The following is a 24,673-nucleotide window of genomic DNA, read 5'->3' as shown; positions in this document are numbered from 1 at the left end:
TTGATCTAGGAATACGACTTAGGCTCAAATACTCTTAAATATCTTTAACTAAATATTCCTCCCATAGGAAAATAATCAATGTTCACATGATCAGCTCGATCCATATAACATGAACAATGAGATCAAAATGTCGTTTCCTTCTGATAATGCCTTAAAACTATTGATGCTAAAACGTAAACTTTGATCCGAAATTAAGAACTTGTTGTTGTACATATCCTAAGCTTTAACAATGACATGAAAACAAAATTATAAGTAACATCATGCAGGTATAAATATCCAATTTTGCAAAAGCTAAAATGTAATTACAAGAAGAACCACGTTTTAATTCTTCCTACACATTTTTATCCAACCAAAACGGTCAGTTACATGCAAGAAGTTGTACCCCTACCCCAAAAGTTGCATACACCTGCCAACACGTGAGAGAAAGAGAGTACGCGCAAAGCGGCCAAAGCAAGAGATATTCGTTCGGTAAAGTCGATTGCGTTCTCTGCTGCTGGTGCTGCTGCTGCTGCTCACGCAGTCGTCCGAGAGCTTCCACCATGGAAGGCTGCAGCGCGAAGCGTCGATCGTGAAGCGTGCTCAGCTATCAGGGTCATCAGCAAGCGTGGTGCTGTTGAGCATTATTGTGCCTTCTCTGCATTATCCGGGAGTACGGGAAGTCTCTGACCAGTGTACACCGTTCACCCAGGAAGCGAAAGACAAGGGAAATACAAAAATAAAAACATAAGTGAATTGAGAGGGTAACACACACAGAAAAAAAAGAAGCACGCAGCTAAGTCGTTGACGACGCGCGGTACACGCAATAAACAGACGTGGTGGCGTGGTGTGGCGAGTTTCGTTGCGGACGAAACAAGACGCGAAGAACCAAAGCAAAGCGACCGAAAGGTGGAAGATTTATCTTAGCAACCCTTTTGGAAATTTGAAGGTCACAGGTTGTGGAAGGCTGGGCTGGGAGTCACATTCGTGCATTGGTGTATTTGTGTATGTGTGTGCGTGTGTTTTAATCCATCCTGCCAAATCAAAAGTGTGCTTTTAAAAATCTAATGTGCTCAATGGTTCACGATATGGCAGCAAAAAGCTATAAAAGCATCATCAACTCATTCCCACGAGAGACCCATCCCTCGGGAGCAAAGTGACTGTGTGTGTGTGCGTGTGCCAATAACAAGTACCACCAAAAGAACAACGCCACCCCGTGGTGCAAAGAACCCTCCGGTTAGCAAAGAAGAGCGTTCGTCGCCATTTTCGGCCGCTCAGTGTGCAACGACGAAGGCGCAAGAGCATTCCCTGCTTCCGATTACGTGATTGCCGATTTTCCGCGAATCTAGTAAAAATAGCATTACCGGCATTTCCTACCCACACCACTGCTACCGAGGGGGTAGTGTCTCCGCAGAGAAGGGTTGCATTCGTGCTAAAAACAGTGATTGGAAAGGGGGAGCTGGTGGCCGCTTGTTGTAGCAAAAGAAAAGCTTCCTCTCTCAAAGGGTGTTGCAGACCACAAATGGTGGAAATGTCAGTGCCGAGTAGTGATGGAGATCGCCCCGCGGTGAAGGAGTCACCGGGCGGTGGAACGGTGCCAGCGGTCGTACCGGCTGACGGGTAAGATGGGCGAAACCGTGCATGCCCGCTAGAGCAAGAGCAATGTGTAACGAGCGGTGTTTTAACTCTCTTTGTGATGGTTTTTCAAGAGATAGAGGGTGTGTGTATGTGTGTAACTGTTTTGTTTTGGTTTTGTTTTCCTCTTTGTGCTAAAAAAATGTCGGTCGAATTTTTCACCCCCAGGCTGAACCGCGCGTTTCCACGGCGACGGTTGAAGGCAGCGTTGAGACAGGAATGTTTCTCTCTTTTCATTCTAGCGATCGGTGATCGGTGATGTTTTTAAAGTCTTTGTTAGTTGAGAGGATGTTTTGCTCTGTTTACTTTTTTTGCTTCGATTAGAGGTCACTTAAATGTGAAAACGTTGTGGAGGATAATGAAAAAAAGAGGAAAAGTTTATAATAAAGAAACAAGTAAATAGATCAACGATAGTTTATCGTCTATGCCAGATTAGCCAGGAATGTCGATGCATTGTTTTACGCGTCAGTTTCTAATGTAAACTGCATTATTCAACAATCGCGAGAGGTGTTTTTCTTTCAACAGCACAGCTGTCACAAATAATGACAGAGGTTGAAAAACATCTTTGCAAGTCTTGAATAATGCTGTTCATATTGAAAACTGAGCCGGCAAACGGTGTAAAGTCCATCCAATCAATTTTGTAGTAGCGATTAGGTTAACAAAAGTACTTACTGGAGCTAGAAATGACACCGAACCGGCATGTGTATTAGATCTTTCAATCTTGTAATGTAAAGATAGAGCATATTATGCATCACAACAGTCCCCTGGTAGTATTTTATTACTAATAACATAATCGATCGCTAAGACAAGCAAAAATGAAACCGAACATCCAAAATATAGCCGAACTTAATCTGGAGAGGGTTATAACATTATGCGATTCGTATGCCATTAAAAAGACCGGTTTTTCTTTAGCAGATCCCGGTAGACAACACCGTTACCAAAAATCGAATCGGCAAACGTTGCCAACTACAGGGCACATTGACATTTAAATGTGAAGAAGCACGTGTTTTGCGTGTGTGTGCCCACGCGTTGGGTCGATGGCCATCCTTTCTTTCACTTTACCCCCGGAATGGGATTGTTTGTGGGCGGAAAAGTAAAAGTTGAACAACCGAAATGAGGTTTACTGCCTTGCGTTACAGCCTTAAAAAAATACAAAGAAAAAAATAATACATCGACAATAGTGTTCTGCATCACGATCTGAAAGGATTTTACTCTATTCGTTTGCAACATATCGGACCCGGCTCCCCCGGATGATGCAACGATAACAAAACCGGTTCAGTGTTTGATATTAACCAGGTTCCCGTACTATCCGACCTCGCGTAAGGTGTAGACTCTGGCTGGTAGAATAGAACCTGCGGCAACCGGTATGCACAACCGGTTCCACCATCTTGGGGGGGAGTGAAATCACGCTCAGTACGCCGCGTCGCATTAATTTTTAATGAGCGGTTTTCACAAAGTACTACTGTGTGAGGGCAAAAATAAAAGGGCAAATTCTTCCAAGCGAAAATGCAAAAATCATGTACTGGCGGGATTTAATGTGTACATCGAAAGTGTCCCCATTATGTGTGGGCCTTCCTCATTGGGAAATGAATTAAGCGGCCACAGCCTCTAAGTAGGATTTACGACACATGTTACGGGCATTTCAGCATTATGGGAATGTGTATATGGAGTTAACTTACATCAGCCTCTCTTTTACGTTATTTTTTATTCTGATAGAATTTAATTCTTTATTCATTCCTAGAGCATTGTGCATCTTTGCCCAGCTGATCTATAAAACGAAACAATCAAGATCTCTTATAAGCTCACACGAAGTGTGTCTTAATTTATTCATTATAAGGTTGTTTTTTCTGTAACACAATCTCCTTAAACCCGAAACAAATCCCCCGCTCGCGGCGTTCTGTTGGGTTGATTGAACGATAGCGAATGTGAGGCAGCACCTTCCCAATCTCGGGCCTTCCCTTGCTAAACGCGATCATCCATCAGCCCGACAGCATCTCCCACAAAAGGGGTTGGAGGGGTGAATATTTACAAGACCGATAGACGCCGGTTGGCCTGGAATATACAGTGGCCGGCCATTGTTATCATTCCTCCAGATTCATTGCTCCAGCGCTTGCGTAACGCTCATTTGCGTATGATTCAGTGCCGAATGGCGTCATTGCGAGGCGTTCCGCTGCCCAATAGTAGTAGCGGTAGTGCCTCCCGCTCCTGTAAGATGTCAGAATAGTAAGAAGGCACACTGTTTCGTGCAATCGTTATGTCGTTCACATTGCTGGAGGATTTGATTTGTTTTTTGTTTGGATAATTTGATGGGAGAATTCTTTCTGCCACTTACACAGAACATGCAACTCAATCGTGCAGTACAAGATGCATAATTTGATAGGAACGCCAGTCTGTTTCCAAAACGCGAACGAATTGAAAGGCTTACGTACAAAAAAGCTGTCCCAGTTGCGTAAGGAAATTCCCCGCGTGCGTGTGTTGAAGATTTGCGTGTTTTTAATGTTGTTCCACCGGGGGAACATTTGGGAGAGAAGTTCCGCTAGGCGAGAGAAATTTTGCGTCCAATACGTTGAATGTAGTGATTGTGTTGACCGAAAGAGCGATCCGTACAGTTTGTTGAACTTTGGTGACTCATAATTTGTGACGAACCGAGCTTCTCCGACAGGTCACGCGAAGGTTTAGCCCTCAGCAAGAGTCGCAGGGTCATAGCGGAGGAGAAACAAACAACAATTGTGGACAGAGTCTTTGATATTTTGTCTACTAACCACTCCTTTTCCCGCTAGTTGCTTCTAATCCAAAGGTTGGGAAGTCTATGCAGACGTAAGGGGTGTTTGACTTGGAAATTCAGGGGCTCTGTCCTATTTCCGATGTTGGAATTAAACCTCTTAACTCCAAGAGCCTCTGCGTTTGAATCTCTCTTCATTTAAAATATGGCCTACTTTCATACTAAATTTGTCCTTACACGTTTACCCGGTTATCCGCTCGGACCGGATTGTTCGGGTTTCCAGAAACTTCTTATTCTGACGTGGAAGTATTTGGAAGGATAATCAACGGTTACTGGGATTAGGAAAATCAAATTGATTGAGGAAGACATTAATAATCGTGTGCGTAACATAAGTGCTCGACTCCCTGTGGGTGGAGCCTATGAGTGTAGAATGGTAGGAAGATAAGGAGAGTCGTTTGTCATGGGCCTTTAAAAAAGATGTAAAATTCGGAAAAAGATTTGGTTTCTTAGAGGATTTAATTAAACCTTAAGGAATGATACTTTCAACTAAGCAATGACATTTGAGCCTTTTCATCCGCCTCTTAGCCACCGGCAACCGGTATTTGCTCACCGTCAACTTTGGGGCAAGGCCGTTTGCGTTCAAAATGCTTCAAATATTGATTGACCAGCTCACTGACCGAACCCAAATCTCGACTCAATGTGACGTTGTGGACGTTGGTAAATATTTGTTTGTTTTTTTTTTCGGTACACTTTCCTAAATTATCATCCCCAAAGTCAGCAACTGGTCAGCGCAATACACATACGCAGCAAAGCGTGAAAGCGTGTTTACGTCAGCTTAGAGAACTCGGTAATTCACAACACTGCATCCTTGCCGGTCGGGGTTTCCCATCGACATCGTCGAGTACCGTTCAATAATTGACCACAATGATGTGCCACCGATTCGCATTTAGGTGACACTCTGTCAACGATTGTAACCCCTTATGATGCCAATTGTCGGCCCTGGTGGAGGAAGCTTTCATTAACCGCCTCCTAGTATGTTTCTAACGGCTCTGGAGCGCGCTTGCTGTGTGCCACGTTCAATCACCACGAAGTGGTTCGCCGCCAGACCCAGACTGACAGTTTCCTGGGTCCCTTACTGTTCCGTTGTGCATAATTACGCGACCAATCGGCGGCACGGTCGAGCGAAACCACGGACCAAGAAAAACCTGTTCTCGCTGCTGTCGCGCACTGCCCACGGGGGAATGAGAGGCTTCCCACAAGGAGATTCTACAGGTCACTTACGATTGACTGGCTGGCGAAGGTTCGCCGGAGCATTGTGTAGGTCGATCCAAGTCGATGTTAGATTAGTCCGGTGTATTTGTGTATTTTGAAGCAGGAAAACAATCTTACAATCCCACAATCTGAGGCAATCCGGATTATAAGCATACGACATGGGATATTCATAACGGGTTTTCTTTTGTTAATAATGACTGAATGGTAATATTATATTTGTCACAATGTTGATCTTTAAAGGTTAAATATTCCACTTTTTTTCAATATTACAATATTCAACAAATGATGCAATTCAAACATGATCATTAATTTAACAATCAACATTAACGTCGAATGCGCGCTGCTACCGAACGGTTCCGATAATCGCGGCAACACTCGAACATCGATGATGAATATCATGTTTCGCCTTCAAACCGGAATCAAACCAGCGAATGAAGTTAAAATGATCTTCGCAGCACATCATTCTGATAAAATAAACAATTCCGAAGATCACCGGATTTTTTTTCTTCCTTCTACTCTCATCTCCTACTCGATTGTGTCTTCTTTTGTTGGTCGTTTGTTCTTTGCTTCTACATTCCGGAGATGGCGCTTGAGCATAATTTATCGTGAGCATAATTTATACACCGAGCGATCGAGCGCTCACGGCTACACAGCTGTGCAGCTTCGTAAAACGGCGAACACGATCATCGATCAAACAATTAAATCTATCTTATTTGTTTACACCAAAGCATGTTTGTCCGTTTCCCACCACACCCCGACGTTGGGGTTAGTGAGTGTGGTGCACGTGTGTGTGTGTTTGGTTTTTTTAATGGTTTTGGTTTGGAAACATTTCGGCTAGCGATCTTCATTAATTTTCAATACTTTTTCTTCTTCTCCTCCTCCTCCTTGCCGTACTACACCGCACATCCAACTCGTGCAAACGATGCGCAGCAAAGTTCACACTCCCTCCCCTAACCACCAAACTCTTGCCCTTCTTTTCTTCCCTCGCCGACCGTTCCGGCACGCAGGCGGCCCGGCCGACGGAAGCCATTCTTCGAAAAGTTCGGCACCCTGCTCAAGCAACGCTCCGATGCGTTTCTGCTACACGTAAACAGTCCCGTGCCGCCCCACGGCGAGGAATCGGACACACCACCACCCGCCAACGGAACGGCCGGACCGGGCGGTGGTGGACCTGCTGGACCATCGTCGGTCGCCGTGATTCTCGGCCCGGCAGGGATTCTCGGCCCGCCGATCGCCTCCAACGGAGATGCTTCGCCGGGCAAGCTGGGTGACGCGGAAAACTATGTAAGTAGACAGCGGGAGGGGGGGTCTGATGGGGAGGGGGAAATGGGACTGCGCGAAATACGCCGCGATCGCGTCGAATTAGCAGTGCAGCGGGGTGAATGTGTGCCTTTGTGTGCTACCGAGGGGGCTTCCATAAATAACCCATCATCATCAATTGAAAGACATCGCACACACATACTTTCGATCGGCGGCTTCCCGGGAGGGTGGAATCGCCTCCCCCCCCGCTTCGGCGAAATGTAAGTCGATCGGTTCGGTTTATGCGTTTGCGGTCGTTTGCTTGCAAAACCCGGCGAAAGAAACGATCTTTGCGAGAACGAGAACAAGGGGCTTGGGTTGGTGTATTCGTTTGTTTGGGTGGATGCAAAAGTCGTGCAGTTAGGTTGTGTTTTAGTTAAAATTTCTTTGGGTTTTATTGGAGGATGGCTATTTCGGTACAGGCAAAGTGAACTGAGCCATGTAGAAGGGCCTATATATGGGGCGTTTTTTCCCGATCCCGACCCGACCCGAGTCAAGTCTGCACGTTAGCGCTCTGGCATTCGAAAAGAGTGCAACCGAATCGAGATTGTGCTCTCTCGATTGTGCGATATTGAATACAGGGTTTCCCACGATTTATTGGTCAGTTTCCATGATTTTTGGTGCACGATTTTTGGTCGTTCCCATAATTTATTGGTATTTTCCGATTGGATATCAATACAAATAGACCAACAAATTCTGGGAAACGACCAAAAACTCGTGGGAACGCACGATAAAAATATGGGAATCCACCAAAAATTGATGGGAACCAACCAATAAATCGTGGGAAACCCTGTAATGTAGACGTTTTGGAAACATCGTGCTGCAAACTTGAAATAGCATTAAAAAATAATTGGAATATGGCCCCGTCACATTTCAAAGTGTCAAAGGGATAAAGTAAGACCCAACCAACCAACACATAGAAGTCATAGCTGATCATAGAAAATCACTTCATTGCAATAGAAGCTGTCCAGATCAAAGCAAAAATATAACACAAGAAAAATAAGTGCAAGAGAGAGAGAGAGAGAGAGAGAGAGAGAGATAGAAGGAGAGTAACATTGATTAGAAACACAATTTAAGGATGTTATGGAATAGAAATCCTGATGATACATATCCAATAGCTGAACATTTGTGGGGCCAAGAAAGATTTTACGAAATAATTAGGAAATTTACTAATATAGAAATGTGACTGAAGATTAGCTATAGGGTTTATCACAGGTTCTAACCCTTTACCACACTTTCTGGACTCTTTCGCATGGAAAGTGATGTATATGACATGCTGGTGATCAAATCGGTCCGGTCATAAAGTCGTCAACTCACACGATTTAACAACATGCCCGTCAGCGGTTAATTCCCCATATGTTGAACAGATTTTAGGGTTCCTCTAGCCACCTCAAGACTGTTAGATTCATTTCCAAACCGTAAAAAATAAACTGCAAAAATTGTCAAATGAAAGTCGTACGAATGCCGAGCAAACAATAACGATCTATCTTTGAGGCTTCAGATGATGGGCGGTCCCGTGGTACAGTCGTTAACTCGAACGACCTAATAACACGCCCGTAATGGGTTCAAGCCCGGAATAGACCGTCCCCCCGTAGTAAGGATTGACTATCCGACTACGTGGTATTGAATAAAGTCTTGAAAGAGCCTGTATAGCCCGGCATGTCCGCGTAGGACGTTTACGCCAAATAGAAGAAGAAGAAAAGACTCTAGATGATTCGAGATTACATTTTTATTGTTGAAATGTATTTCACGGGATTGAATTGTTCGTTATTGATGTTAAGCTGGCTAGAGCAACCATGTATCATGTTATGGGTCAATAAATAAATCACTGATAGTCAAATGCATTAGTGATACATGCAGGTCTTGATCGATATCGGTTGTTTCGCAAAATAATAAGAAAAATAAGAAGAAGAAGAAGAAGAAGAAGAAGAAGAAGAAGAAGAAGAAGAAGAAGAAGAAGAAGAAGAAGAAGAAGAAGAAGAAGAAGAAGAAGAAGAAGAAGAAGAAGAAGAAGAAGAAAAAGAGATTATCAAACTGTCACCTTTCAGAATATACCATGTCGACATGTGGATTCTACGGCACCTTTATTCGAGCGTCAAATTTTCCACTCTTTAAGATTTGAAAGTTTTGCAAAAATCCTTATAAAAAAATCTCATCGAATTCCATTTCAATATTGATAACACCACGATTTTTTTTTTCGTTTTTCAAAATTATACATGTACAATAGAATCCACATTACGGCACACAAGATTCAGAAAGGTGGCAGCTTTATCACCAGCGCATCAAATAACTATTTCACTTGCTCCAAAAGAGCCAAATTAGTAAGACCGTAAAGTCTCTATAAAAATAAGTCACTCACTCACTTGCGCCAAAAGTATAATAACCCCTCAAAACCCGTCTAAGCTTAAGTGGAAGTAGGTTATTCAATTATACCACATCTAAACATCACTTGAGTTCCGGAATTGAACTAAACTTTTGTACCATCCCAATCGCAGTTGTGGACGTGTCTTTGCAAACTGTTACATCCCGCGAGCGTAAGTAAACGAGCAAAGGGATTAACGAGCAGCAAAAAAAAACACATATACATGCCAAAGCAAGCGATCTAAATGTAGGTAATTAGCAGCAGAAGATTAGTCGATCAACGCCGATCAGGCACAGATATTACGAGCCGTTTGCAAGTGAAACACACGAACGTGGAATGAAGATTTAAACACAATTAAAACCATCCCCAAACACCAAACAACTCGCACACACCTCGAGATGCTTTCTTCTGGACTATTTTTAAAAGAAGCTACTACCACATCACTCACGCGCTCTCTTGCTCGATCGCGCCACTAAGTTGAGCCGATATTGGACGCGCTGATTGACGGGGTCCCTAATGAGCTGCTGTGGGGCGCGTCACGTTTGGCACGTGAATATGTTTGGTTCCTTATTGCAAGATAATCACTCAACCGATCTCCGATTGCTGAAGGCCGCAAGATAACACACGACCAAGGTCAAGATTAGAGGAATGTGCGAGCGGTCTGCACAAATTGGAATTTTCATTCCCATCCCACGAACCTTGAGATTATGTATGGATCCAATTATGCATCATCCTGCTGACGGTTGTGTGTGAGTAATGGAAAGCAGTTGCGCGCGATGACGCCACAAACGCCACGAAACGCAACTGATTTTCGTTACGCCAATCTCAAGTGGCTGACAAGTGCAGCGAATCAGGAAGTTTTGCAGTTTGCAGTCACGTCGCAGCACGCACTGTGTGTGTATTCTTCCACCACCATCTGCAGCATCCACCAAAGTCTTCACCATCTGCGTATGACCTAGTAGAAGCCGCCGATAGCGATTAATCGCTGCGGATACTTACGCGGATCACTAAGGAAATGCAGCCACCACTGCTCTTGCCCTGCCAGTAGTACGTCTTCCAGCGTTGGCGTGTGTGGATGACGTTTGGAGCACGTCAAGATGGGTGCTCGGCCGTCTGTTTCGCTGTTTGCTGATAGTGCTGCCGTCGGATGGTGGTTTATCACCGGGCCGTACTGCAACCCACGATCACATGTCGAGCGTTGAAGCGCTATTTTTAATGCGGCACTCTCTCTCGTTTGCTCGCTCGCACTCTCTCTGACTCTTCGCAGTTGCCCTTGTACGGTTGAGCGAGAAACAATTACCCGCGCATTGTGTCCTTTTTGTGTTGGGTGCGGGTACACCAAACGGAGCTGTCCGGGCCAATTAAATCCGTCCGGCTAAGGGCGCCAGAGTGGCCAGTGACACAGGAGAAAATTCCAACCCGGTGACACAAAGCAGCCAAGATTCATCCCCCTGCTTTTGTGGACTTTTCCATGAGTGCAAGATCGATCGTGCGGGTTGGAATTTGTTCGGTTCAATTGTCCGCTAGAAGGAAGGTGCTAGCGCTGCAAGTGCAATTGTTGTTTCATCGGGCAAGATGGTAATCGCGGACGGGGTTATTCCATTTCTTTTGTTAAGGTTACCGTTAGAATGATCGATGGTGTGTTCTGGTGGTAATGAAAAATAGAAAACATCTGGTTTCGCTTGTGCGTCGTGTCACTATGAAGCGCTCGCTCTATCCGTTTAATCAACAACGCGAGATGGTGCGGTCGTGATAAGCTGCTTCTCCCACAAAACTGAAATTAAAAGGGCAGAGTGATGATTAACATGTGATGATGTTGCGTTGACTTGCCAAATGTTTGGGAAGCTAGAAAATGAAACATTTGCACCTTTCATTGCTCTCTGTTGAGGGAGTTAATATAGACTTACATTTAGTGATCGAGTGAAAGTGAACCTGAAGTACTGTTCTTGGCTTTAGACTCCAAATCAAGAAATATTGTAGTTCTCAACTATTTCCAACATATTTTTTCGTTTAAGAAATGTATAATTAATAAAACTTGACACTAATTCTTTCATTTCATCACTAAAAATGCCTGGTTCCTCCAGCATACTTGCTGTATTATGTACGCTATCTAAGTGGAGACAAAAAGTGTTACTTTGCTATCACAAACGAGTGTTTCTCGTGCGTATCATGCCGGTTATGCAAAGCTGTAACATTGATAAGACCCCCAGGGCCCACTCTTCAGATAACGGCTTGTACTTTGTGGTGTTCGGCACCACTGGTGGTGTTGCGCTCCTGGCTGCGTTTCCGAAGTCACCACTTTCGAGCGTCACACTGTGGTAAGATTAAGTTAGTGTAGGTAGGTAGCGATGTAATACGAAGTATAGGATACGAAGGATAGGACACGAAGGATAGGACACGAATAGGAGCGATCGGATGCGCCGATCGTGGTCCTCGAGCTTGCGAGCGATCGGATGCGCCGATCGTCGCTCTCTTATCTTTCGACCGCCGACCAATACAGTTCACGTGTAATTCACTCGCCGCAATTGTCACGTTAAACAAAATAAATTGTATCGCGCAAGCCTACATTGGTGACCCCGACGTGATAAAAATCGCGGAACGTGAAAAATTGCTGTCGTGATCAATCGCCCAGGAGAACATTCTCCGTCGCCGTCATCGGTTAAGTATTTGCCGCCGACGTAATCCATTGTCCCGGTACATCGCTATCCCGTGTGCTTGAAGCGCATTTTGGAGTGAAGGAGAAATCTATCACCGACGCGATTTGTGGTTTCGCCGTATCCAGTAAGATAATATTACACAACCACGATTGTTCGGTCGATCGACTACTATTCACCGAGTACCCTGGGGTTTTCGGCCAGCATCATAGTTCCCGGAGCCGTACAGCATTTGACATCAGTAGATACAAAGTGCCACCACCGTGCGTTGTGGTCACGAGATAAGCAGAACGATCACATATATCACGTTTTATACTGTGATCACGGAGAGCCCATTGTCATCGTTTTTTTCATCTGCAAGAGCTACAAGTTCGACAACGTGTCCGTGTAAGCACGGAAACCACACGACCAAGGGGTAGAGAGGAAGCCACCCGATTTCCCGTAAGGAGCATCACTGTCGCTGTTTGTGACCAGAAACACCACCGTGGAATCAGTAGTGCCATCGTGTATTCGGAGCCACGCGGTTTTGGAAGCAGTAACGCCATCGCGTTTTTGGAGCCACGCGGTTTTGGGAGCAGTAACGCCATCGCGTTTTTGGAGCCACGCGGTGTTGGAAGCAGTAGCGCCATCGCGTTTTCGGAGCCACGCGGTGTTGGAAGCAGTAGCGCCATCGCATTTTGGAAGCAGTAGCGCCATCGCGTTTTGGAAGTAGTAGCGCCATCGCGTTTTCGGAGCCACGCGGTGTTGAAAGCGGCCTCGTATCCAGTGATCATCGATCGACAACCGGTGAGCCCGTTCCTTATTATTATTATTATTATTATTTTTCATTCGGTGATACTTGTGCCAGAAACTCAGTGTGTTTTTATGCGTTTTATACGACGCGTGTTTTTTTTTTCTTTTTCGGTGCGTTTATAAGTAAATATTTCATTAAGTGCAACGTTGTTTTACGAGTTTTACGAGAAAATACGTGCAATTTCTTACGTGCAATTTCATTAGTACATTTTTATCGTATACAATTTAGCGCAGTATTTTTTTCACATTTTCTTCGTTATAAATTATACTGAAATACTACGCGTTTTGAATTTTTCCTTGCATTTTATAAAAACCTTGTATTTATTGAACTGAATTTTGCGATCAGTATTATAGGTCATTTTTATCCTTGGTACGTTTAAAAATTTAAGTGCGTGTAGTGAATTAGAAAACATTAGATTAGATTTCTTTGTATTGGTTTTGTAAACCACAGAGTGATGTCTTTGAAAGCTGGTGCCGAAGGAAAGGGTGAGGAGAGTTCAAGTTCGGCAGGAACGACAAAGGTGTCGGCACCGGGCGATCCTCCCCTGGGGGTAGAGCGTATATCTACGAAGTTACCAACTTTTGGGAGGACGTTCCAGAGGTTTGGTTCGCTCAAGCAGAAGCGGAATTTGAGCTTTCAAAATTTCACGGGAGCGCACGCAATACACATATTTGATCGCTGCAATGTCCAAGGAAGTATTAGCTAAGGTGCTGGACATTGTGAAAAGTCCTGACCCGGTAAAACCATACTCTCACTTAAAGGGAGAAATTTTAAAACGGTTGACAAGTAGTGAGGAAACACGATTGTCAAAATTGTTATATCATGTTGAGATAGGAGATAGAACTCCATCAGATTTCTATCGATACATGCTACAGATAGCTGGGGATTCTACCGATCTTTCCGTAACTCTTGTGAGGAAATTGTGGAAGTCAAGACTGCCTAAATCGATTGAGGTAGCCTTAGTTGCAGTTGATACAAAAGATCACGCTGAGCAATTGCGGATAGCAGACAGGTTATGGGAATGCACACAATCTAGTGGACTATCCGAAGTGAATACTCGTGCTAGAGTTACATGCGATTCAGCGTCTGATGAAATCCGGCGTGAAATAAGCGAACTACGCGACATGATCAAGAAGATGTCAAATCTTTCCCAACGACAACATCGTGATCATAGACGCAGCTTCTCTAGAGAACGAAGAAATTTCCAAAGTCCATCTCGTGATAGGAAACCATTTTGTTGGTATCATTACAGATACGGTAACGGAGCAACCAAGTGTGTTAAGCCCTGTAATTTTTCCACAACACGAGTCAAACACTCAGAGGAAGAAAAAACTAAGAAGCTCACGGGAGTTGGCGGATCTCCCTAGAGCATATAGTACCTCTCCTCGTTTGTTCGTAAATGATATGATGACATCATTTACCTTTTTAGTGGACACAGGGGCTGATGTATCCGTCATTCCATTTCATTTAGCTGGTAAAGCTTATAAACCTACAGACTTAGTTTTGCAAGCAGCCAACGGAAGTACCATAGTGACGTATGGCACAAAGCTGATTCAAGTAAGTTTAGGTTTCAAAAGAGTTTTTACCCATATTTTTATCATAGCATCCGTAAATCGTCCTATAATAGGAGCGGATTTTTTATACAAAACCGGAATACTAGTGGATATCAAAGGGCGTAAGCTAATTGATTCGACCACTAATTTAGCGATCATAGGATCATTGGCACTTGTGGATACTCCTTCCCTAAACATTTTGTACTTGAAGCAGGAGACTTCGGACGAGTTCTACACCAGTTTCCATCTTTGGTAGAACCACCGGACTACAGAAAGCCAGTATGTCATAATGTGTTTCATTATATTGAAACCAAAGGCCCTTTGCCTTTTGCGAAGCCACGTCGCCTTGACCCGCAAAAGCGAAAAATCGCGCATGTGGAATTTCAGCAAATGGTAAATTTGGGAATTTGCCGCCCATCATCATCACCAGGGTCATCACCTTTGCATATGGTGCCGAAGGGTGACAATGACTGGAGACCATGTGGGGATTACCGAAGGCTTAATGCCATTACGACACCAGATCGGTATCCTATCCCTCACATCCAGGACTTTACCATGCAACTGCAGGGTTGCAATTTTTTTTCAAAGCTTGACATAGTACGAGCATATCATATGATCCCAGTAGCAGAAGAGGACATACATAAGACGGCCATTACTACCCCTTTCGGCATGTTCGAATTTTTACGAATGCCTTTTGGTTTAAAAATGCCGGTCAAACATTCCAGAGGTTCATGAACAGTTTATTCAATGACCTCAGTTTCGTATTCGTCTACATTGACGATATTCTAATTGCCAGTTCGACGAAGGAAACGCACCTTGAGCACTTGCGCATAGTGTTCAATCGGCTGGCAGAATACGATTTAAAAATTAAACCGTCCAAGTGTGTGCTAGGTGTATCTACCATTAATTTCTTAAGCCACACAATTTCAGCTAATGGAATTATCCCATGCGCAGATAAGGTAGAAGCGATAAAAACATTCCCAACGCCAAAATCGGTTAAACAACTACAGCGATTTGTGGGAATGGTCAACTATTATCACCGTTTCTTACCGAGCGTTTCAAATACGTTGAGACCCTTGTACAAGTTGATAGCACAGCACACCAAGCAGAAATTAAAGACATTCGACTGGTCGGAGGAGTGCGACAAAGCGGCCCTTCAGGTCAAGTCAGACCTAGCAAAAGCTACGATACTGTCACACCCAAGGTCCGATGCAGTTTATTCTTTAACCACGGACGCATCTAATTTCGCCGTGGGAGCGGTGCTGGAACAGCATTTTGAAGGAAGTTGCCAACCACTAGCATTCTTCTCTAGAGTAATCACCCCAACCGAACAAAGATACTCTACGTTCGATAGAGAATTATTGGCAATCGTGCTGAGCATCAAGCATTTTAGACATTTTTTAGAAGGCAGGTCATTTATTATATATACTGACCATAAACCGCTCACCACAGCGCTGACGTCAAAAACCGAGAAATCACCTCGACAAAATCGTCATTTAGATTTCATTTCTCAGTTCTCAAGCGACATTCGATACATCAAAGGAGACAGCAACATAGTTGCAGATACTCTCTCGCGTGTGGCAGAAACGGATTCAATTAGTAACTTGGATTACAAAATTTTCTCTGAATGTCAACGTACTGATGAACAATTGAAAACATTATTGGAGAATAAAAAAATAAAAACTCTGCTTATAAACTTGATAAGCTTTTGCTAAACAACACAGAATTGTATTTTGAGGTCTCAACGGGGAAAAATAGACTGTACGTCCCGAAATCCTTACGTAAGGAAACATACGATGGTGTGCACAATGCCTCCCATCCTGGCATAAAAGCATCTAGGAAAATGATGACTGATCGATATTTTTGGCCAGCCATAAATAAAGATGTAGCTAATTGGACTCGCGCATGTTCTGCTTGCCAAAGAGCTAAAGTAGTTAGGCACACAAAATCACCTTTGGAATCTTTTTCACTTCCAAAGGGAAGGTTTGACCATATTCATATGGACATTGTTGGACCCTTGCCTCCATCTGAGGACAAAATATATTTATTAACAGTAGTAGATCGTTTCACCAGATGGCCAGAGTGTTATCCTCTAACTAACATCTCTGCGGCTACTGTTGCCAAAACCTTCGTGGAACAGTATGTGTCTAGGTTTGGTTGTCCGTTAAGAATTACGACAGATAGAGGAAGACAATTCACTTCAAGATTATTCGAGGAGTTGACCAAACTATTGGGCACACACCATATTGCAACCACTGCCTATCATCCACAAGCCAACGGTATGGTGGAACGTTTCCACCGTCGGCTAAAGGAAGCCTTAAAAGCTAGTGGGAACTCACCACGATGGACAGTTCGGTTACCATTAATACTTCTCGGCATTCGTCTTTCTTATAAAGATGAAATCAGAGGTTGCCCAGCAGAAATGGTCTACGGTCAAAGTCTCCGATTACCTGCAGAAGTTTTTGTACCATCTAGCGACAAAATCGATGATGATACATCTGACTTAATCGTTGATTTAAAGAAAGCATTCAAATCCGTAGAGCCATCGAGCCCTAAAGATAACAATAATACGAACAACTACATACCTAAAGCCCTAGAAAATTGTAGACAAGTATTTGTCAGGGTTGATAAGGTCAAAACAGGACTTCAAGCTCCCTATGACGGTCCATATACCGTTGTTCGAAGATTCAGAAAATTTTTTGTCATTCAAATGAAGGATAGGAATGAATCAATTTCTATTGATCGACTCAAACCCGCTTTTGAGTGTGAAGCTCATACTAAGGCAACCAAGCCGCTGGAAAAGTCCCCCGTAACGAAAAAACATGTTCATTTTCGCTAAGAATAAGACCGCCGAGTCCGCAATAAGCGTTTGACGGCAGATATAAAAGCGTGACTACGTCACTGGAGGGGGATCGTGTGGTGTTCGGCACCACTGGTGGTGTTGCGCTCCTGGCTGCGTTTCCGAAGTCACCACTTTCGAGCGTCACACTGTGGTAAGATTAAGTTAGTGTAGGTAGGTAGCGATGTAATACGAAGTATAGGATACGAAGGATAGGACACGAAGGATAGGACACGAATAGGAGCGATCGGATGCGCCGATCGTGGTCCTCGAGCTTGCGAGCGATCGGATGCGCCGATCGTCGCTCTCTTATCTTTCGACCGCCGACCAATACAGTTCACGTGTAATTCACTCGCCGCAATTGTCACGTTAAACAAAATAAATTGTATCGCGCAAGCCCTACAACTTCCTATTAGCTGTTCTCTAGATCTCGTGCAATCTTTAGTTCTTAATAGCATAATATTGTAACACTTTAACCACTTTCATTTCAATCTTCTTGCTGTTTCTCCTTCTCCTTCACGCTACAAAGGTCGAGATACTGTACGAGAAGGTGCTGCACGAGATCAAGCAGGGCAACATCGTCGATCGACAGAAGAAGCTCACCCAGAAGGGGCTCTACTCCTACATCCAGGAAGCGTTCGGAGTGGACGAGGCGCGACATGCAGTGCTGGAGCAGCGCGTCGAAACCATGCTCGCCCAGGACATCTACCTGCGGGTGGAAGTGATGGAGGCCAAACTGAACGGACCACCGGCAGACGATCCCGACCGGCAGCCGCCGCTACCGAACGCGTTCGTGATCGTGTATCTGCAGGAGAAGCCACGCGAACTGCACCGAACGGCAACGGTACCGGGCACGCTAAATCCGTCCTGGAATCAGCAGTTTCCTGTGTAGGTAGCCGTGCGCGTTTGTTGATGTGGCTAAGCAGTGTGTGATGAACCCTTTTTTGTTTTTGTTCCCCAGTGCCGTCAAGCAGGACACAAAGGAAACGCTTATCATCGAAGTGTTCAACAACAGTGACAATCCGAACAAATTCCTGCGAGCGTTGCGCATCGCTAAGAAGTATGTGCTGTCGCTGTTTAATCCCGTCGCATCGCACGCTAAAATGATTGGACGCGCCAGCATTCCACTGGAGGTAATTGGTTTTGATTATTTTCTTGATTATTTGCAAAATTTTATTCAACTTCAAGCAGTTATTAAATATATTGTGAAAATGAGGTTAAACATTTGAAGTTTTTGCTATGTTTAGCACAAAAAAGCAAAATTATGGATCAAAAGGTTAGCAATCAAATTCTCCAATGAACAAAAAATGAATTCCAGTCAAATTTAACCTTTTAAAACAAATATGTTCACATTTTGGTGAAAATTTAGATAAAATAGCTGATTAAAGAAGGTTAATTTGATAGGGGAAAATATCTATCTGCTGGGGAATCCAGTTAACTTTAGTTTAGTGTAAAATACCAATTAATAGTATTTTAGAATATTTTTAAACTATTCAAATCAAAATATTTAAATTGCAGTTTCCCTTTCATACACTTTGATCTATTTAGTGTTTAAATGAAAGTGTGCGCGATTTTTGTTTTCCAGTAATGTATAATAACAAGCCGGTCAAGTGGTACAGTCGTCAACTCGTACGACTTAACAACATGCCCGTGATATCCTTGAGGAAATCCCATACAGGGTTTTCAGAAGTTCTCATAGCTGTGGGACACTTAATTGGCTCTTTCTTAAGTGAAATGAACTTAATGTAATAGGAATTGGACTCTATGGTACCTTTGTTGGACAAATCTAATAGGAATTTCAAACGATCCTGTCCAAAAAGGTTGGCATATAGTTCAATTGCCAACTTATGAAGTTCACTTCCCATAAGAAAGAGTCCAGGAAGTGTACCAAAACTATGAGAACCCCTGGAAAACCCTGTAAGTCACTGAAAGCCAACCCTACAGGCAGGCCTTGACCGACAACGGTTGTTGAGCCAAACAAGAAGAAGAATATATAATAACACATAAACATGAAGAGCATTAGATGCCAAATGAAAGTATATTCTATTCTTCAACTATTGAATTTCTATTTCCAATACTAAAATATGAAATATAACACAATTTTCCGCCATTGAAAGCTAACATTTGAACTTCACCGTTTTTTTTGTAAAGCGAATCAAATATTAAATAAATTATATATTAAATTTATAATTGAGCATATACCAAACAAATAATGCAATATTCGCTATACTTCCAAAAATATTATAGATGAAATATAATTATCAGAAATTAGTTCACTTTTACTCGATCTCTAAATAGGCCTTTATAATAGAAACGTACGAGATAGCTTCATATGTTCACACATAGAGGGCGCTAGTATCAATTGCAAACGAGCGCGCATACCTGATCGTAACCTATTCGAAAGCTTTTCCCCTTTCTAATCAAATCTCTTTATACTTTACATTGTGTTTTAAAACTATTACACTAAACTTCTCGTTTTCTTATACTCTTCAGTCCATCACATCGACCGGGTTAATCTCGTGGTACAATCTGGCGAAGAAAAAGAAACCCGACCCGCAGGGCACGATCAAGGTGAAGTTCTTCTTCACCTCCAAGCTGGAGAAGGCGACCGCCAAGCACGAGTACGAGCAGATGCTGCGCTGCATCCTGGAGTACGAGCTGCGCAGCTCCAGCGTCGCCCGGTACTGGTGGGCCGGCAAGCTGACCAGCGAAGGGGAAGCGATCCTGCAGCAGTACACCAAGTGTGCCAATCTAACCGCCATCGAGCAGACGCTCATTGCCTGGTTCGTTTATACGCAGGTGCATCTGACCTACCCGCTGTCGATCACGCTGCTGGAGAGCGTGCTGGACAAGCTGTGCGGTGCGTACGAGGTCGCCCTAACGACCGACGACGAGCGGGAACGCTTCTGGGAAGGTGCCCGCCGCATCCTGCCCTCCTGCCTGTCGATCGTGGTGAAGATGCGCAAACGGTTGGCCGGTGATAAGGATATCGTTAAGACGGTTACAGCCGTGCTGCAGCTGCTGGCGAAGGCGGACCAACTAGCCATGCGCAAGGGAGCGAATCTGTTTTCCGATGCCACCGTACGGTAAGGTGGAAGACACTGAAGGAGATAGACACTCAAATTTATGGAAAACCCTTGGTTTTTTACTCATTCTCAGTGCCTTAAAGCAGATGGCGGTGGACTGTACGAAGCATTCCACCATGAAGGAAGCAACGGTGTTGGCAGTGCAGCTTGGTGCACGAACCTGGTTCGAGACGTCCCTAGCGTCCGCGATCGAGGGTAGCCAGTCGAACGAGGAGAAGCTACGATCGCTGATCAAGTTTGTGCAGCTGCTGCAGGCCGATCTGCTCCGTGCCAAAACGTACTACGATGGAGTGTTTAAAAGGTTGGTAACGATCGCGATTGCCAATCATCCTTTGCCAAAGCTTCAACCCCACTAACGATTTCTATGCTACATTTGCAGCGTAATGGACATTGACTATAGCCGGGAGATCTGCATCCAGCACGAGGCACGCATCGTCTCCCATCTCCGCCCGATCGTGCAGACCATTTGCAACGGCTTTAAGAAGATCACGCTCCGGATGGAGCAGCTGGAGCGGCGGGCCGAGATGGAAAGCCTCGACATGAGCTCGACACTGTTCGAGCTGTACTTGATACTGAAGCTGTTCCTGCAGCAAACCGACACGGTGGTTCAGTGTGCACACAATCCGTACATCGTCGAGTTTCACCAATGGTTCCGCGGTGGCATCGTGTACTATCTGGATGTGTTTGCGATCAAGACGATTTCGCGCGTCGTTACCGTGCTGGAGGAGGACGATCTGCGACCAGCGACCGGTGCCGTTCCAGGGCCGAAGTGTTCCTCCTCTACGGGGGAAATTTTGGAGATCATCTCGCAGATCAAGATCTTCTGGGATCAGCTGGCGTGGCCGGATAAGGACGAGATGAAAAAGTTCCTCAAGCGAAGCATCGGGGTATGTATCGGGGTTTGTTTGTTTGATTCGATTTGATTGAGTGTTGCGACTCTGTCATTTGTTATGGTTCACCGAAGCAACGTCCTCCAATAGAAAATCTATATCCAGAACACACCATCTCGGTTTTAGTAGCCGTTTCTTGATCAGACTGTTTTTCAAATCGTTTTACCCTACGCCACACATGCGGGGTATTTGTTGAGATGCACTGTATGCATTAGATCTGAATCCGGCATCTAGAGCAAAATGGTTCGTTATTAGTATTTTGAGGAATATTACATAGAAAGATCTTCCAAGATCATTAGCATCACACAATCCCCGTTTTCATGCAGAACTCCTTGGATGTGCGGATGTACTTGTGTGGAGGAATGGGGCTTTCATAGAGGCCATCTTCCACCATGCCTGTTGCCTGCATTGTCTGCCTAACATGTCTCCTTTCTCCATATCAAGTGAAGACTGTTCGAAGTAGTCTTAGCTTCTTTATAGTTCCGCTGATGTCTGATTCAATGTGTTTGATTATCACTGAATTTGATACTATGGAACGGATAAGAAAGCGAAGATGAAGATAATCAAAGCGCATTCTTAGCGGCATAACTTCGAACATCACGTTGGTGGTTCGTTGACGAGTAGCGGAATCAGTTCCAGGATCGGAGTAGATGCTAAATTGGTTCCAGGATCAACTCAGGATTTAAATTTGTTAACAGACTGAGACAAATTCTGCTAAAGTTCTTAAACTGGATTAACATTGGGAAGAGTTACAATACCGACGTGGGGTCAAGATCAGTTCCAACGCCGGTAATGGTTTGTGATTCCAGTGAACCAGGGTCATTAAAGGTTCGGAATGTGTTCAATTTCTCATATTGAATCAGTTCCATGGCCGATATGGAGTCAGCATCAATTCCAAGAACAATACAAGTTCAAAATCAGATCCAGAACCAGCTCCAGAAGAATTGAGAACAGTACTAGACTTCGCCACAGGCAAGGATCAGCGCGCGAGTTGTCTGTGTCACGTGATCGGCAATGTAGCGCACACACTTCTGTCGCATGTATGGAATCAAAATCAAAATACATTATGTTTGCATTTATGGAATCAGGAACAGTTATAGAATTGGATTCTGTATAAGTTCCAGGACCGATATGAGAGCGGGATCAGTTCTCAACAGTCTCTCATGATATGTCCCTAGGCTCTATGGGGTACCTGAGAATTTTGTTGCATAATCCTGTTACAGGGCCAAATTAACTAATACACCAATAATCCTAAACGGTTCGTATTGTGGTTTATAGTACAGACAAAGCAGCTTCTTCTATTTGGTGTAACGTCCTACGCGGACATGTCGGGCTATGCAGGCTCTCGAGACTTGATCCAGTACCACGCAGCCAAATCAGTCAAGTCCAAGTCAGTCCTTGCTACAGAGAGACAGACGGTCCCCATATGAGGTCTGAACCCATGACTGTCATGTTATTAAGTCGAACGAGTTGACGACTTTACTACTACACCGCCTGGTAGTACAGTTATAACACGTCCACTGGATATGCTCTCCACCAGAATTCAGTATAACCCTAAGAAAGTTTATTCCTCTAGTGCATATTTGCACTAGATATTGTTTATTTTGTTATTTATCTTTATATCTTTGTTGCTCACAAAAATGTAACTCCAACCGTCTGATTTCACACACTCCTTCGCAGGATATCTGTAGCTGCTGCATTTTCTATGCCGATCGTCTACTCTCCAAGGTGAAAGCACTGCACGGCTCAACGGTTGGCTCGGCCGGTGGACTAAACGCAACGCAGCTAGCAACGCTCGAACGATCACTAACGGTGCTTTCGAACGTGAGCGTGCTGATGCAAAGCCTGGCCCGGCTTCCCGCCGAACTCGGCTACAGTCAGCCGCGCGTTAACGGGTCGGTCGAAAGCGACACACCCGAAAAGACGCGCAAAACTTCGCTCGAGCAGCTGATGGCCGACGAGATGCTGCCGATCGATGGGCTGGCGAGCTGGCGACAGAAGTGTGTGCGCTACATTGCCGATCACGTGACACAGACAACTCGCGCGCTGATCCTTGCCTGCGGCGAAGTTGGCCCGAACGGTGGCAGCCCGAACGGAACGCTGACGGGCGGATTCTTTGCCACCAAACCGCAATCATCGCCAGTGGAGCACGTCGAACGATTGCGGCACTGGATCGTACAGTCGGCGGCGCTGCTGCGCGAGAGCCTGACCGAGGTCGATCTGCACGCCGTGGAGCAAGATCTCTGGACGGTGCTCGAAACAACGATGGATGAAATCATTAAGAAGCTCTTAGAGGTAAAGCCTCTCCGCGGCTGGAAGCTCTCTTCGCATTGACATTATCCTTTCTTCTCCACCGTTTCAGAAAAAGACTCCATTTCAACGTTCCAGCGATTGCGCGACTGTTACACCCAGCTCAGCCAGCACTACTTCCGCACGATCAGCGAAACGATCGCCTGCTCCACGATCGGCGAACGGCTGGAAACGTTCAGCTGCACCACGAGTGAGCTCATTCATCGCTACTATCTGGAGCGCGTCCGGCAGCAGGACCAGCTGGAGGAGCCGGAAAATGGGCAACTCACCGTGCGCTGCTGGTTCCAGCCGGACGGGCTCCAGATCAAGGTGCTGCGGGCCGAGCAGTTGCGCCTGCCGAAGGACTACAAACACTCGTGCGACAGCTACGTGAAGCTGAACGTGCTGCCGCCGGATCAGTTCGGTGCACCGCTGCCGGAGCTGAAGACGAAAACGAAGTCGAAAAACTATTCCCCCATCTACAACGAATCGTTTACACTGTACGTCAGTGCCGTCGATCCATCGTTGTAGCAAATTAATCTTATGTTTACTTTCATCCCTGTTTGCAGCAAAATCAATCCGGTTCAACATTCCCTCAAGGATGCACTGCTCATGCTGAACGTGAAGGTGTCGGAGCTGCTCGGCCTGAGCCAGAAGCACATCGGCGAATGTTTCCTACGGCTCGATGCGATACCGGTGGTGCGTGACGCGAGTGAGGCGCACGAGATCGCACCCATCACCATTCCACTCAGCCTCCCGTTCACGATCGGTAGGGTAAAGCGCTGCCGAAGGGGGTGTTTAGCATGCTAATGTTCGCTTTTTATTCTCTCCGCACAGCCTCCTACTCCGTCACTGCACTCGAAAACCGTAACCATGACAAGATGGCGGCCCAGTTTTTGAAAAAGCTTAAACAAAAGATGGGCATTGCGCCGTACACGATGAGTACGCTTAGCTTGTGAGTGCAGCGTACATCCGTTCGTCCGTTACTCGAACCAGTTTGAAATCTACCTTGGATTTTTTTTGTTTTTGTGGCATTAGAGGTAAGGCAAAGTGATAGCTCTTTTTTATTGAAATAACAACGTTACAGTTTAATTGCATTGCTTTTCGTCATTTTTTTTGTAAGAATGCTCATGCACCATGAGATTGGTCGAAATGGTGCTTTTTTTCTAAAGTCTTAATGAACCATTAGCAATTAAATAGGTTTAGATTAAATTTGATGAAGAATGTGAAGCCATGCTTGAATTTCGATTTAAACACTTAATTTTTTGTACAATAAATGAGTTACATTTTATACAACCATGTA

The 24,673-nt window shown here is 44.7% G+C and overlaps 1 protein-coding gene across 1 annotated transcript; it reads left to right on the top strand.

The window, feature by feature from the left end:
* The first annotated feature begins 524 nt into the window (after nucleotides 1–524).
* On the top strand, nucleotides 525–24,673 carry LOC120897987 (protein unc-13 homolog 4B-like). Its single transcript, XM_040303255.1, has 11 exons — nucleotides 525–1,596; nucleotides 6,613–6,889; nucleotides 17,635–17,993; nucleotides 18,067–18,238; nucleotides 19,599–20,191; nucleotides 20,265–20,492; nucleotides 20,571–21,078; nucleotides 22,762–23,392; nucleotides 23,444–23,870; nucleotides 23,940–24,139; nucleotides 24,208–24,673. The coding sequence occupies exons 1-11, from the start codon at nucleotides 1,499–1,501 to the stop codon at nucleotides 24,327–24,329; spliced, it is 3,615 nt and encodes a 1,204-aa protein (XP_040159189.1). The 5' UTR covers nucleotides 525–1,498; the 3' UTR covers nucleotides 24,330–24,673.

Source organism: Anopheles arabiensis, chromosome 2, assembly GCF_016920715.1.
Source record: "Anopheles arabiensis isolate DONGOLA chromosome 2, AaraD3, whole genome shotgun sequence".
NCBI classification, from domain to species: Eukaryota; Metazoa; Arthropoda; class Insecta; order Diptera; family Culicidae; genus Anopheles; species Anopheles arabiensis.
This window is presented reverse-complemented; position numbering and strand designations above follow the sequence as displayed.

Bases quoted from the DNA above. Each gene is read 5' to 3' on its own strand.
- LOC120897987 (XM_040303255.1), top strand. From the start codon at position 1,499: ATGGTGGAAATGTCAGTGCCGAGTAGTGATGGAGATCGCCCCGCGGTG. The intron at 6,890-17,634 runs GTAAGTAGACAG...CACGCTACAAAG, and splicing joins TGGGTGACGCGGAAAACTAT to GTCGAGATACTGTACGAGAA. The intron at 20,192-20,264 runs GTAAGGTGGAAG...ACTCATTCTCAG, and splicing joins TTTTCCGATGCCACCGTACG to TGCCTTAAAGCAGATGGCGG.